General features: G+C 51.4%; 1 protein-coding gene across 2 annotated transcripts in view; it reads left to right on the top strand.

Annotated features, from left to right (window-relative positions):
* The first annotated feature begins 920 nt into the window (after positions 1-920).
* The window catches only part of RICTOR (RPTOR independent companion of MTOR complex 2), an 85729-nt gene continuing 71789 nt past the window's right edge, over positions 921-14860 (top strand). For both annotated transcript variants that reach the window (XM_060190976.1, XM_060190975.1), the window contains exons 1-2: positions 921-1021; positions 1159-1206. In XM_060190976.1, the coding sequence (XP_060046959.1) occupies positions 973-1021; positions 1159-1206 (97 nt within the window). In that variant the 5' untranslated portion in view covers positions 921-972. The remainder of the gene's footprint in view (positions 1022-1158; positions 1207-14860) is intronic.

Below are 14860 nucleotides of genomic sequence, written 5' to 3'. Positions count from 1 at the left end.
CTGCCCAGGGGACCCCCCCACTGCCCAGGGACCCCCCCACTGCCCAGGGACCCCCCCCTTCCCAGGGCCCCCCCAATGCCCAGGGACCCCCCGCCCACTGCCCAGGGCCCCCCCCACTGCCCAGGGACCCCCCCACTGCCCAGGGGACCCCCCCACTGCCCAGGGACCCCCCCCACTGCCCAGGGACCCCCCCCCTTCCCAGGGCCCCCCCAATGCCCAGGGACCCCCCGCCCACTGCCCAGGGCCCCCCCCACTGCCCAGGGCCCCCCCCACTGCCCAGGGGCCCCCCACTGCCCAGGGACCCCCCTTCCCAGGGCCCCCCCCACTGCCCAGGGACCCCCCCCCCACTGCCCAGGGACCCCCCACTGCCCAGGGACCCCCCTTCCCAGGGCCCCCCCAGCGCCCACGTCCAGCTGGGTGGCTACAAGCCCTGCAGCCCCGCATTCGCAGGCGGAAAGCCCCGCTCGGCGGGCCGCGGGCGAGGACCCAGTGCGTGCGGCCACCTGCTCCGCCCGGCGGGCAGCGACGTCGGCCCGGGTCCGCCCGCGGTGCGGGGCGACAGCAGGGGCGGGGCGGGAGGCTGCGGGGCACGCGCACGCGCACGGCTTCTGCAGGAGGCGCCCGGGCTCGGCGGCCGCTCGCGTTCGCACAGCCTCGGGGACTCGGGCTGCACAGGGGCGGCGCGCGATGCCGGGGCCGGGGGCCGGGGGCCGGGGATGTGCACCCCGCCTGCCCGCCTGGGTCCTGCCCGTCCGCGCGCGCCCCGCCCCCTGCCCGCGCGCCCCGCCCCCTGCCCGCGCGCCCCGCCCCCTGCCCGCGCGCCCCGCCCCCGTCCGCGCGCCCCGCCCCCTGTCCGCGCGCCCGAAGCTCCCGAGGGGCGGGGCCCTGCGGCGCGCGGGGCGGGGCGGGGCGGGGCCGGAGTTCTCGCGCGATTGGGCGAGGTTTCCGGTGTTGTGACTGAAACCCGTCAATATGGCGGCGATCGGCCGCGGCCGCTCGCTCAAGAACCTCCGCATCCGAGGTGAGTCCCGGGCGGCCCTCGCCGTCCGCCGGGCGCCGGGTGCGGGGGGCGCGGGCGGGGGTCCGCAGGCTGGAGCCGGGCGGTCGGCGAGGGCCCGAGCGGGTCGTGACCGGGGCTGTGTGTCTTGTGTCGCGCAGGGCGGAATGACAGCGGCGAGGAGAACGTCCCGCTGGACCTGAGCCGAGGTAAGGCGGCGGGGGCGCGGGGCAGGGGCGCGGGATGCGGGGGTGCTGGGGCAGGGGCGCGGGGTGAGGGGGTGCCGGGGCAGGGGTGCCGGGGTGCGGGGTATCGGGGCAGGGGTGCCGGGGTGCGGGGTGTTGGGGCAGGGGTGCGGGGTGGCGGGGTGTCGGGGCAGGGGTGCTGGGGTGCGGGGTGGCGGGGTGCGGGGTGTCGGGGCAGGGGTGCGGGGTGGCGGGGTGTCGGGGCAGGGGTGCGGGGTGTCGGGGTGTCGGGGCAGGGGTGGCGGAGTGCGGGGTGTCGGGGCAGGGGTGCCGGGGTGCGGGGTGTCGGGGCAGGGGTGGCGGAGTGCGGGGTGTCGGGGCAGGGGTGCCGGGGTGCGGGGTGTCGGGGCAGGGGTGCGGGGTGTCGGGGCAGGGGTGCGGGGTGTCGGGGCAGGGGTGCGGGGTGTCGGGGCAGGGGTGCGGGGTGTCGGGGCAGGGGTGCGGGGTGTCGGGGCAGGGGTGCGGGGTGTCGGGGCAGGGGTGCGGGGTGTCGGGGCAGGGTGCCGGGGTTGGGGTGGGTCCCGTGGTGCCAGGGTGCGGGGGTGCCGGCCCCGTCCCCCCTGCCCACCCCCCGGAGCCGAACCCGGGCCCGTCCCTCTCCCGCCGGCCTGTGGGCGCCGCGACCCCGCGACCCCGGGGACCCTCCAGTGCCGGGGGAGGGGGCGGGGGCGGGGGGGCCGCCGGCCGGTCTGTCTGTGTGTCTGTGTGTCTGTGCATTTGTTGACCCGCAGGTTCGGCGGCGGGTTTGTTTACACCTTGCGGGCCGGCGGGGAGACGGGTTTTGAGGGTTGTGACCCCCGACCCCCGACCCCCGACCCCCGACCCCTGACCCTGCAGGCCGGAGCAACTGTCCTGGAGGAGCAGCCCCCCCACCCCCCCCCCCCCAGTTTTGTTTTGCTGCCGGTCTGCGCACCGCGCCGCCTCCGCCTCCAGGCTGCCTCCCTGCTGCTCTTCCTGAGATGGGACACCTTGGAGTGTCTGGCTGGCTGTCTGGCTGTCTGTCTTTCTCTCTTTCTCTCTCTTTTTCTTTCTCTCTCTCCCTCTCTCTCTCTTTGTCTCTCTCTTTTTCTTTCTCTCCCTCTCTCTTTCTCTCTCTTTCTCTCTTTCTTTCTCTGCCTCTCTCTCTCTTTCTCTCCCTCCCTCTCTTTTTCTTTCTCTCTCTTTTTCTTTCTCTCCCTCTCTCTTTCTCTTTCTTTCTTTCTCTGCCTCTCTCTTTCTCTCCCTCCCTCTCTTTTTCTTTCCCTCTCCCTCTCTCTCCCTCTCTTTCTCTCTCTCCCTCTCTCCCTCCCTCTCTCTCTCTCTTTTTCTCTCTCTCTTTCTCTCTCTCTCTCCCTCTCTTTCTCTCTCTCTCTCTCTCTCTCTCTCTCTCTCTTTGCCGAGTTATGGATGGGTCTGTGTACACCGCCCTTTACGTTGGCTAGTGACCCACAGCGGACAGGACAGGCCAGGACGGCGGGTCCGAGTGTCACGTTTCTCAGTTTCCCCCGGACCCCGAGGCCCCCACTGGGACCCGAACCCTCCCCGGTGCTGTTTGATCTTCCCAGAGGCTGCGACATGGGACGGGGCTGGGGCTGGCTCTGAGCGGACAGACAGACAGACAGACAGACAGAGGTCCCGGCCCAGCTGCAGGCGCTCGCCGTCTCCTTGCCTGGCCTGGTCTGTGCACCAGTGGGAGATGGCTGTCTTAGCTCCTCAGTGCCTGTTCTGTCCATGCAAGTTAGTTGCCACCTCACTGCCACGTGCGTTTCTGGGCAGAATTTTAGTCTGAGCGTGATTCAGGGCTGCATCTGAATGGAGGAGTTTCTCCAACGTGAATGTATTTCATAGAAATGGCAGCTAATTAGCTCTCTAATGCACCGAACTGAAACTCCCATCAGCTCCGGGAGTTCAGACGAGAAGGAAGAGGTGAAGCTTTGGATTCTTTGTAGCAATGTGAAACGTGACTAGAGCAGCATATGGAAAAGAGCCTTGGGACGCCTCTGTGGAGAAGGTTCCTGCCCAAACAAGGCGGCTCCGGCCAGCGCGGGACTCGGGACTCGGCCGGGAGAGCTCCCTGGACGTGTGTGCTTCCGGCGAGTGTGCAGCTTCCTGCGCCGGGGCTTCTGCTGCTATCAGACTCTTGGGTTGCAAAAGGCTCATGTGCAAACTGGGTTCCTCGCTTTCCGCGTCCTCTGGTTCCTGCCCCCGCGGGCAGCTAGCTGCTCCCTGTGCCCTGGTCCGTGTGAAGTGATTACAGAAGTAGTAGGAAACTGCCAGTGGGGTTACACGAGGCCGTACTCCTGAATCAGGGAAGTGTGGGCTAGAAACATAACCTGAGTTGCATTCATTACGCTGCGGTGCTGCTGCTCAAGAAACTGCTGTTCTGGCTGACGTTTCATTGTTACAGGACATCTCGGGGATGTGACGTGAAAAAAGTTTGCGAGGAGTTAAACTTTAGCGATGATGTGAGAACTGTGAGCTGGTAGGTCTATTTTAGGTCTATTCCAAGGGACCCATGGTCTTATTAGTTTTTCCCTGAGCCTGACATCTGATGTGCAGGTGGACCCAGGTTATTTTCTGGGGAGAGGATGTCATGGCAGGAAAAAGGGCCAGAAAGCTGGATCAGGGAAGAGAGTAGCTCCCACATATGGGAAAGGGGTATAAATAGTGTTGGCTGTCAACCCCATCGTTCTGATGTGATCTGGGACCCATACTCAGCTTAGGAGCCTGTGTGACCTCTGCATCCCTGCAGGTCGGAACTTGCATTCTGTGGCCATGAGCAGGAACTTTCTAATTGCACCGATTTCAGGCCCATCTTCCTCAGGTGTAGCACAGAGTCTGTTATCCAGCCCCTCTTCAGAGGGTGGAACACTCTCTGCCATTGTTGATCCACATTGAGGACAAGGTCCTATGGGGGCCCCAAAGGGGTCTATTGTGTTGTTCCTGATGGAGATGAGCAGTGATCATGGAGAGAGGGATCTATTTGAGGTCTAGGCCCATCATGTCTGTGTGGGAATCCCAGGACTCCCCGACTAGGGCCCAGCTGATGGGGTGGCCTGCTAGTGACTAAAGAGTCATCGTTGAAGTGTGCCAGTCTCTTGCCCTTATTCAGCTTTTGCAGTCCTTGCTTTGATAAGGTTAGCTTTGGAGTGAGTGAGGGAAGTGTAATAGGAGGTAGGTGAGGAGGGTATCTAGGTCTACGTGGAAACTATTCATTAGGTACTTTAAGGTGTCTTTTTAGGTCTTTCTACTTGCTTGCTTTGTCTATTGACTCACTGCGGACTATTGTGCACTTTTGCTTTCAGGTCTGTATTTTGCCCTAATTTATGGATACATGTGCACATCTGCCCTATCTCATGGTCTATATCCAGGTGTTGAGGCTTTGCTAGGAAGTGGACCACCCAAAATGGAATTAAGGAGTCCTATGAGAAAAGGAAGGTGTCACCGAGTAATGATGCTGAAGGCCTGACATTCCACGCCCGAGTTCTCTGGACACAGTCCGAAGTGAAGGTGGTGCTCGTTGCACTGGACAGGTTGGGATCAGCAGATGCAGTGCCAGTTGGTCTGAATTGAGAGAAGCATGCGGGAAAGTGAGCCCCACCCTAGAGGTTCCAGGACTGGGGGAAATTTGGGCTCTATAGAGGAAGCCGGGGGTTCCTCCTGTCTTAGGGTTTAAGAAGGCAATAATAGTTATTGCTATAATCAAGTTATTTGGCAATTGGGTTGACTTTGAAAATCCCATTGTTAGGATTTGCTGTATCATACATGACCTCACCATCATTTGCCCTTTGATGTTATTTATACATATCTGTATTTTATAAAGTAACGTCACTGGTTGCTTCTGCTCTCCTGGTCTAAGCTTTTAGGAGAGTCAACATTTCAAAGAATCAGCCTGTGCATTAAAAAGTTTGAGACATTCAATCAATTTTCCCCTCTCATATTAATTAAATCGTGATGTGTGTGACTACAAGTTAATAGGAGTGTACAAACACCATTCCCACCACCAAAAGACTGTGTCCCATCCCAAGGAATTCTTTATGTAAGTGTTTGACCACGTTCATTATGAATGGAGGCCAGAGTCATTGGGGTTCCTACAGAAACCATCACTCCGTAGCGAACAGAGCGGCGAGGTGGATACTCCTCCTGCCTTGTCGGCTCCGCTGTGGTGTGCAGTAGATGATTCGAGGCAAGACTTTTGGCCTTGCTTTAGTCTTGGTTTCTTCATTCCAAAAAGACATCACTTGGAAGGGATGTTAAGCCAGTGCGCCTCGTTACTCAGTCCCAGACCGAGTGATTGATGGCAACTCAGCGTGAGTTACCTTCCTGCACTGTGAATACAGCAGCAGACGCTATCGCACGCACAGATACCACACGCACGACTGTTTGGAATACTGTAAGCTTGTGAATGTTTGAATACTGTGAATGTGGAATTCTGGTATTGAAACAATTTTTGAGACATGCTATCTATTGGTTATATTCTATTAGAGGCAGACTTATCAAATATGACAACTATAAAAGTCTAATCTGAGATCAGTAAATTAGGTCTAATGAAAGAGCACTATAATATGTCTTAAGATAAAATGTAGTGTTTTGTTTAATAGAACAACAAGTTTTTTTCTTCCTGACTAAAATTTGGTAGTAATAGTGCCTTGCTAGTTTTACACGCTTCTCGCACCTCAGGGAAGTTAGTAAGCGTCTTTGGTCTTGGTATGGTTTAATTCATACATAGTGCACTTCAGTCGGAAATTGTTGCTGGATTCATTTCGAACACAGCTAACTACATTGTAGTAGATCTTAAACAGCCAATTGACTGGTCACTGTTGCTTTCAGTTTTTTTTTTTTTTTAATTTTTTAATATTTATTTTATTTATTTATTCCCTTTGTTGTCCTTGTTGTTTTATTGTTGTAGTTATTATTGTTGTTGTCATTGTTGGATAGGATAGAGAGAAATGGAGAGAGGAGGGGAAGACAGAGAGGGGGAGAGAAAGATAGACACCTGCAGACCTGCTTCACCGCCTGTGAAGCTACTCCCCTGCAGGTTGGGAGCCGAGGCTCGAACCGGAATCCTTATGCCGGTCCTTGTGCTTTGCGCCATCTGCGCTTAACCCGCTGTGCTACAGCCCGACTCCCCTGCTTTCAGTTTTATTCAGACAACTGCTCTGCTTAATTGGTGAAAGTCCCTGATATCTACTTTGATATCGTTAAATATTCTTTCCATTTTGCATGCCAAAACCTGTTTTGAAATCCAAGTGATCACTGTTGCCACTTTCACAGAAGGGCTAGACTTTGTTTAATCACTCTCGTGGTACATCTCTTCCTGGTACTGAAGAGCATGAAGAGGCAGACTCTCCTTCCAGTGTAAACCTTTCCTGACAGGATTACTGTGTCCGGAATGAATTTGCAGGGCGTGAACTCAGATATCAATATTAGGAAATAATTCATTTAAAAATAGTGAGTTTTACAGTTTTTGATGCTCAAACCCTATTATTTACTGGTAGTGGAAAATGCCATAGTTGCTGTTTCATAGGAAGCACATGTGATGGTACATGTGATGGCACGTGTGATGGTACGTGTGATGGCACGTGTGATGGTACATGCGATGGCACGTGTGGTGGCACGTGTGATGGCACATGTGATGGTACGTGTGATGGCACGTGTGATGGTACGTGTGATGGCACGTGTGATGGTACATGTGATGGCACATGTGGTGGCACATGTAGTGGTACATGTGATGGCACGTGTGATGGCACATGTGATGGTACATGCGATGGCACGTGTGGTGGCACATGTGATGGCACGTGTGATGACACGTGTGGTGGCACGTGTGGGAAACCCAGCTCTATTCTACTTCATCTGCGGTGACCTTTGGCGTGCTGTCCCGCCTGCCTTTGCTCCGGTTTCCTGATCTCTCAGTTGCGCGGCTGGTATCTTAGTGAATCTCAGATGCCGCCGTGTTCCTGGGGTGTAGAGCGTGAGAGATACCTCTGCGGCCTGGGCCACTCACCGAGAGCAGTAGCCGAGAAGCTGGTGGGCACGGGCAGCAGCGGTGGCGCTCCACAGCGCTGCAGATGGATGTGCGGTCAGCTCCCCCGCAGTGACCGAGCGGCTCCCCCCAGGTCTGGACTGCTGCAGAGAGGGCGCTGAGCGGCACCACTGCATGTAGCCCGCCCCGCTCTCCACATCTGGGCTGCTGCAGAGAGGGTCCTTCTTCTTCGAGCGTTTGCCCTTCTTCCGTAGCCAGTCAACAGCGTCAGGTGGAGCCTGATGTAAAGTTTCGAGACCTCCTTTGAATCTGGAGAGGTGGCAGTCATCGACTATGTGGGTCATAGTCTGTCTGGAGCCGCAGGGGCAGTTCGGGTCGTCTCTGGCTCCCCAGCGATGGAACATAGCGGCGCACCGGCCATGGCCTGTTCGATAGTGATTGAGGAGGGCCCGATCATAACGTGCCAGGTCAAAGCCGGGTTGAGAGAGGGTGCTGAGTGGCACCACTGTGTGTAGCCCGCCCCGCTCTCCACATCTGGGCTGCTGCAGAGAGGGTGCTGAAGCGGCACCACTGCGTGCAGCCCGCCCCGCTCTCCGCACTTACAGGGGCCGGGTCAGGGTGGCGCAGCACTGGACAGGTAGGAAATGCACCCTCGGTGGTGTGGGGAGAGTCTCCATTCTTTCTGGCCCTGTCCCCGAGCAGATGGGGGCAGATGGGGTCGTCTTCTGTTGGACATTTTGCTTTCGTTTCTTGGACTTCACCCTCGTAGCAGGTGCCGGTAGACAGCTGTATCAGGCGAGCGCCGGACTACCCGTGTGGTGGTCCACAGAGGAACCGCTGCGGCTTGGCTGTCCGTGCTGTCCACCATGGTTCTGCATTTGTCCTTTTTTGCTAGTGTGAGCAGGTTTCAGTTGAATACCTACTAAAAATACTACTGACGGATATGATGATGAAGCCAGACAGGTGCTAAACTAAGCTGAAAACAGGTACGTCAGGTTGGTGGCTCTGTGTGACCGGCCCCTAAACCGAAGCGTATTTTTGAGATTCCTTGTAAGCCCCTCAGGCTGCGTGACTGAGCAGTGTTTCTGGGAGGGACGCCATTATAGACTGCAGTCAAGTCGAGGTCATGCCAGCCCGCTTAGGGAGTCGGCACAGTTCAGTAAGAAATACAGAGGAGGTTGTTGTTGCTGCTGTTTCTCTACTTGGATTGCTTGAGCTGTAGGCATGTTTCCTTCACTTTGCCTTATCTAATCATATCATTTTTGTAGCGGTATCGTTAGTGTCAACCAGCACATTTTCATGACTGTACTACAGAATCTACTGGCCCGACTAGGTTAAAAGTGTAGTTGGGAAATAGAAAGCTGGAATTACTGACCAGAAAATGCATGTGACAGCCGGGACATGCGTAGGTCAGTGTATACAGCATAAAGCGGGCTCAGTTGAGGTGTTTGCCGTTTGTCTTTATAAAGACAACAAGCGCGGACTTGAGCAGAAAATGGGAGCTATCCTGCTGACCGCGAACCCAGCTTTTGTGTTTCTTAGAGCGAGTGCGGGTCTGCACGGAGTGGGCTGTCCAGGCAGTCGCCTTTGGCATCAGTGAGGACGGCCCGCTGTCGTGCGAGTGAGCGCACGTACTCGCATCTGCAGCCTTTCCTTCGACAAGTCACGTCTTAAAATAGCATCGGTGTTATTCCCATCGCGTGAGCTCATCAGCTCCACCAGCCTGTTTTCCTGTCTGACCTACAGTCCTGTGTAATAGACTCCCTGCCTGCACCGGGCAGTGCTGCCAACCCCCGGGCCCCGAGCTGGCGGGGAGGAAGAGGACAGAGCGCCCAGTGGAATAGGCCCCAGTGGCCAGAGGCGCTGAGCCAGGCTGTTGCAGCGGCTCTCCTGGGGAGTGTGCGCTTTGCCAAACCTCCTCTCCAGGCGGGAGCCAGCCCAGCCTCTGGGAAGGGACCTAGGTGCCGTGCTCTCTCCTCTCTCTCTCTCAGAAGACAGAGCGGGTGAGCTGTGAAGGCTTCACACCAGCTGTTGAGCTGCGCGCCTTCCTGTTTGTGACCACGTGGCAAATGAAATAAGTACCTGGAATGCCTGATTCAGCACATGTGCTGTAGATACGTCTTTGGTCGTGTCTGTCACGTGTTGGTGTAAAGTCGTGATATTTGAATATAAGGGTTTCCTGCCTTGTTTGCTTAGGGTTACTTGTGGCGCCATCTTGTTCCCGCGGGCGTCATTTCTAGTTACCTGTTGACGGTAGAACTTGGTGGCGTACAGCTCTGCTTCTTGCTTTGCTCCCCGGTCAGCTCCGCACCTCAGTGCCGGCACAGCTCCTCAGCCTGCGCAGCTGTTCTCCCCTGACAGAGGCTGAGAGACAGAGAGGGAGAAAGAGACCGTCAGCTGCCTCTCTTGGGAGAGCGGGGCAGTTTCTGCCACTGTTGGTCCACGTTGAGGGCGAGGTCCTGGAGAGGCCCTCAGGGGGCTTTATGATGTTGTTCCCGATGGAGCTGACCAGCGATGGTGGACAGAGGGGTCTGTTATCAGGAAGAAAGGGGGCAGCTATGTATAAAGGTGGACAGACAGTTGATGGAGCTGACCAGCGATGGTGGACAGAGGGGTCTGTTATCAGGAAGAAAGGGGCAGCTATGTATAAAGGTGGACAGACAGTTGATGGAGCTGACCAGCGATGGTGGACAGAGGGGTCTGTTATCAGGAAGAAAGGGGCAGCTATGTATAAAGGTGGACAGACAGTTGATGGAGCTGACCAGCGATGGTGGACAGAGGGGTCTGTTATCAGGAAGAAAGGGGCAGCTATGTATAAAGGTGGACAGACAGTTGATGGAGCTGACCAGCGATGGTGGACAGAGGGGTCTGTTATCAGGAAGAAAGGGGCAGCTATGTATAAAGGTGGACAGACAGTTGATGGAGCTGACCAGCGATGGTGGACAGAGGGGTCTGTTATCAGGAAGAAAGGGGCAGCTATGTGTAAACGTGGACAGACAGTTGATGGAGCTGACCAGCGATGGTGGACAGAGGGGTCTGTTATCAGGAAGAAAGGGGCAGCTATGTATAAAGGTGGACAGACAGTTGATGGAGCTGACCAGCGATGGTGGACAGAGGGGTCTGTTATCAGGAAGAAAGGGGCAGCTATGTATAAACGTGGACAGACAGTTGATGGAGCTGACCAGCGATGGTGGACAGAGGGGTCTGTTATCAGGAAGAAAGGGGCAGCTATGTGTAAACGTGGACAGATGTTGCAGAGATGATGCTGGCCCATGTCGCCAGCCTTAGGGGACTGCGGTGGCTTGCTGTGGGGAGACTGAAGATTCAGAACTCGGGGGTGGGACTGGAGTGGACTTACAGCCATGTTGACATGTAACTTTGTTAATCAATGTTAAATCACTAATAAAATTAAAAAAAAGAGAAAGAGAGGGATCTGTTAACGGTCTAGGCCCATCACACCTGTGTGGGAGTCCCCGACTCCCTGACTGGGGTCCCAGAGTAGTTTCAACATCAGACTATGACCCTGCAGGCCAGGAGGTGGTGCAGTGGACAGAGGTTGGGCTCTCAAGAGCGAGCTTTTGAGTTCAATCCTGTGTGACTCATGTCCCTTCCCCTCTCACTGATAAATCTTTCACAAGATTTTATTGTTTTTAAAGAGGGAAATTTTAGATCGGCATAGTCTTTAAAAAACGCTTCAGTCATTTTATATATTGTGTCCAAAACATTAAAGTGACCTTTGTTCTTCTCCCGTGTGGAAACTGTTATGTATTTATGTTTCAATATTGTTTTGAATCCAGAAATACTGATTTTTTTTTTTTTTGGTTTTACCTTGAAAAATGAAAGAAATGCCAAAAGATGGTTATTTTTCAAAGGGAATTACAGTTTTCAGATTAAATGAGGCAGATAGATGTCTTTTACTCTTACTGTTTAATACTTTTTTATTTAACAAGTTTAGACTTTATTTTTGTTAAGATTTTTTTTCATCCATCAGTAAATCTTTTTGTGCTATAAAATTACTACAGAGAAAAGGTGTCACTATTTTGTAACTAAGCCACATTTACATTGAATGTTCACCTGGGTGCTTGAATATGAATCATTTTGGGCAAGGTATATGCACATATAGATATTATGTCTATACTTAGATGGATTTGGGAACTGTTAAAACTACTTAAATTTCTTTATTCTCAAAACAGATCTCTACAGAACAAAAAAGGTGCCATCACCAGTCAAACCATTCTCATGTAACTTATTAAAGTACTTTGTTTCTTTATTGAACAGAAAGAATTTTGTTAGTAGAACTACTGTATTAAAATAGCCGGCTATTTTTATATAAAAGGATAATTTTTCAGTAATTGTTCTTTGGTACAATTCTTTCATTGTTTTATTTTTCTAAATATTTACACATAAAAGAGTGATAGGTATAGTCAGTCAGGTTAGACACTAACGAATGATACTAGAAATCCATACCTAATTTTTTTTCATGAGGAAGGCCAGCCCTCAGGTATGTAAGTACTTTCTGTGTGTTCACTGTTCTGCTAGATATTTTAAGGACTTTAATTACAAAAAAATATTTGTATCAGCAGCTGCTCCATTTTGGACCCTTTGATATTGGCTATTTCATGGGCTCCTGTGATTGGTTGCATTAGAAATAATTCTTACACAGCTTTATTTTGCCTACCTGCAGACCTTGAAATCCATCTTAAGAGCTCTGTATAACCAGTGAACAAAAGTGGGGGCAGGAGAATGCTTCGCTAACAGTCACAGTGTCAGTAATATCCTTTTTAAAAAAAAAATTAATATTTATTCCCTTTTGTTGCCCTTGTTTTATTGTTGTAGTAATTATTATTGATGTTGTTGTTGGATAGAAATGGAGAGAGGAGGGGAAGACAGACGGGGGGAGAGAAAGACAGACACCTGCAGACCTGCTTCACCGCTGGGGAGCCGGGGGCTCGAACAGGGATCCTTATGCTGGTCCTTATGCTTTGCGCCACCTGTGCTTAACTGGCTGCGCTACCACCCGACTCCCATGTTCACAAACCTCACATTCTTTCTGAAAACAAATACAGTAAAAAGTAATTAGTGACTAATGAATATTTTATACTTCAAAGAATTTATTTAGGATTCTCAGGAAGCAAGTTGTTGACTCGATTCTGAAAGGTGCATTTCAGCCATTTTGGATAAAACTATTTCTTTTTTTTTAAATCTTTTTTTAAAATTTAAAAGTTTTAAAAATATTTATTTATTCCCTTTTGTTGTCCTTGTTGTTTTATTGTGGTTATTATTGACGTTGTCGTTGTTGGATAGGACAGAGAGAAATGGAGAGAGGAGAGGAAGACAGAGGGGGAGAGAAAGACAGACACCTGCAGACCTGCTTCACTACCTGTGAAGCGACTCCCCTGCAGGTGGGGCGCTGGGGCCTCAAACCGGGATCCTTACACCGGTCCTTGTGCTTTGCGCCACGTGCGCTTAACCTGCTGCGCTACCACCCGACTCCCGGCTCTCTAAAACCTGTTTCTAAATGTCCCTGCAGTAGCTCCCCTGGTCTGTGGACTTGCCTTTGCCAGGTCGAGCCTGTCCCCACTACACTGAAGGAAGCTTTGGTGCTGTGGTTTCTGTTCCCTCTGTGTCTCTGTCTTACTCAGTCTGAAAACGTCAGCCCTGAGCAATGAAGTTCCAGAGACAATAGCAAACAAAGCAAAACAAAGCAGAACACCAAAACAGACAGACAAGCAACAAAACCCAAGTTGTTTCTATAACTGCTAGGTATTTCTCTGCTTTCCTAAGCAGAGTGCATGAAATATGTTTTAACGTGTTCTTTCTGACTGGGGTCCTCATTATGAATGTAGCTATAGGCAGGCAGGCTGGTAGATGTGTTACATCGTGTGTGCCCTTTTGAGTCATATGTACCATTTCATTGCGCTCAGCTGTCACTCCATTGCAGGTATTCCTGTATTCAGCAGTCCTTTAATCCCTTGATTTTAACTTCTGCTCTGCTGTAAGAGAGAAACTATATAACATATAACTGGACTTGATATGTGGAAAACAGACTGTGATCATGAGGAATTAAAGAGCTTTTCTCTTAATAAATTACATGGCCTGTAGTGCATACACTTTTTCATGATAGATACTTTTTATTTTGGGGTGGATGCCGTATTTTGTGTCTTGATTATCTCTATTTCCAGTTAGGAAGTTGCTTCATAGTATATATATTTCAAAATAAGAGGTGTGGCTTGGTAGAGTTGGTTTTCACGTGAGCAGTAGGTCTGTGTAGAGACAGATAACAATAGCACACAGTGACTAGTAGCAACAATAACAAAGGGTAATCTAGCATTGTTGCTAAAAGCATGAAGTTTGGAGCCAGGGATACCTGAATTTCACATTAACCCCACCTCTTTGAAATGTTAGAGTTTGGTTAAGGTACCTATCCTGAACATGGATTCTCACCTCTATTGAAGATAACACTTACTTGAGGAATTAATGATATTCCTGTAATATGCCTTTACAGCTTTTGCACAAAGGTATAAATACATAGATATTAAGTGTTCTTTATGTAGTTAAGGAGATGAGAGAAAGGAGAGGTGTGTGAGTGGGGAGGGAGTCAGAGAAAACAAGAGATTGTTTTAACTTTGAAAGAGTAGTATCAGGCTAGATCGAGGGGGCGGACCACGAGAAAAGGCAGGCTACCTTTCTGAGAGGAATATTAGGGACAGAAAGAATTATAGAATTCATGTTGAACTTGTATGTATGCTTAACATGGACTATTAAAATAAAGAAAACTTACTTATTTTAGTTTGCAGAAACAGTGAAAATGAAAAAGTTGGATTATGAAAAAAATTCTAATGAAGTGCATTTGTAAATAGTGGTAATTTAAAAACATTAGTCTTCATTTTATTTTAAATATCTTAAGTTTTATAATGTCTTCTGCACCTGTTCTTGGGAAATGTGGAAACAGTTTGAACTTCCTTGAAAGTAATAACAGTTAAGCCTTGTGAGACAATCTTACTGACTCTGAATCTAGACCAGACTGTTCAGTTCACGGAATGGATTTAAACTCAGTGAGAATCATTAAACCGGAAGAATGCTTGACTTTAACGATGATGTCCACGTGATTGTGTGTCGGTCCTGTTTACTAGAAATGACAAATGCAGTCAGTGTGCGTTCTGGCCTCCCTGTCTAACCGTCTCATTTCAAGTGACTTCCTCCTTCCCTTCACCCAATAGAACTGGTGTGCTATGATAGATTGTGGACTATTACGCATGATCAGAACTCGGTATAAATGTACTCTGGCTTTTGACATCTGCTGCCATTGCAAATGGTGACCGTCTCAGTAGCTGTGCCTCTGGCTTCCTCTGCAGCCTTTCTCCTTTCCTGTGTCTTTCCTTCATTTTCACCATATTTGGCAAAATAAATTCCTTCATTTCTATGTATGTTCTCTTTTCAGGTTTTTTTTTTCCTTTCCTTTTTTCCCCCATTTTTTCCTTTTCTGCTGCTAAGTCTGGACTTTTCTTCTTCAGTGCTTATATGGTATTTATATGGGAATATAGGGAACTGCATGGGGTAGTGTTGGATGTGTGTGTGTATGTGTGTGTGTGTGTGTGTGTGTGTGTGTCCCTAAAAACTTCAGGGCCTGTTGCTTCACTTTCTTTGTTCAACCTT

The sequence above is a fragment of the Erinaceus europaeus genome, chromosome 5 (genome assembly GCF_950295315.1).
Source record: "Erinaceus europaeus chromosome 5, mEriEur2.1, whole genome shotgun sequence".
Taxonomy (NCBI): Eukaryota; Metazoa; Chordata; class Mammalia; order Eulipotyphla; family Erinaceidae; genus Erinaceus; species Erinaceus europaeus.
The sequence above is the reverse complement of the archived record's forward strand: the minus strand, read 5'-3'. Positions and strand labels throughout refer to the sequence as shown.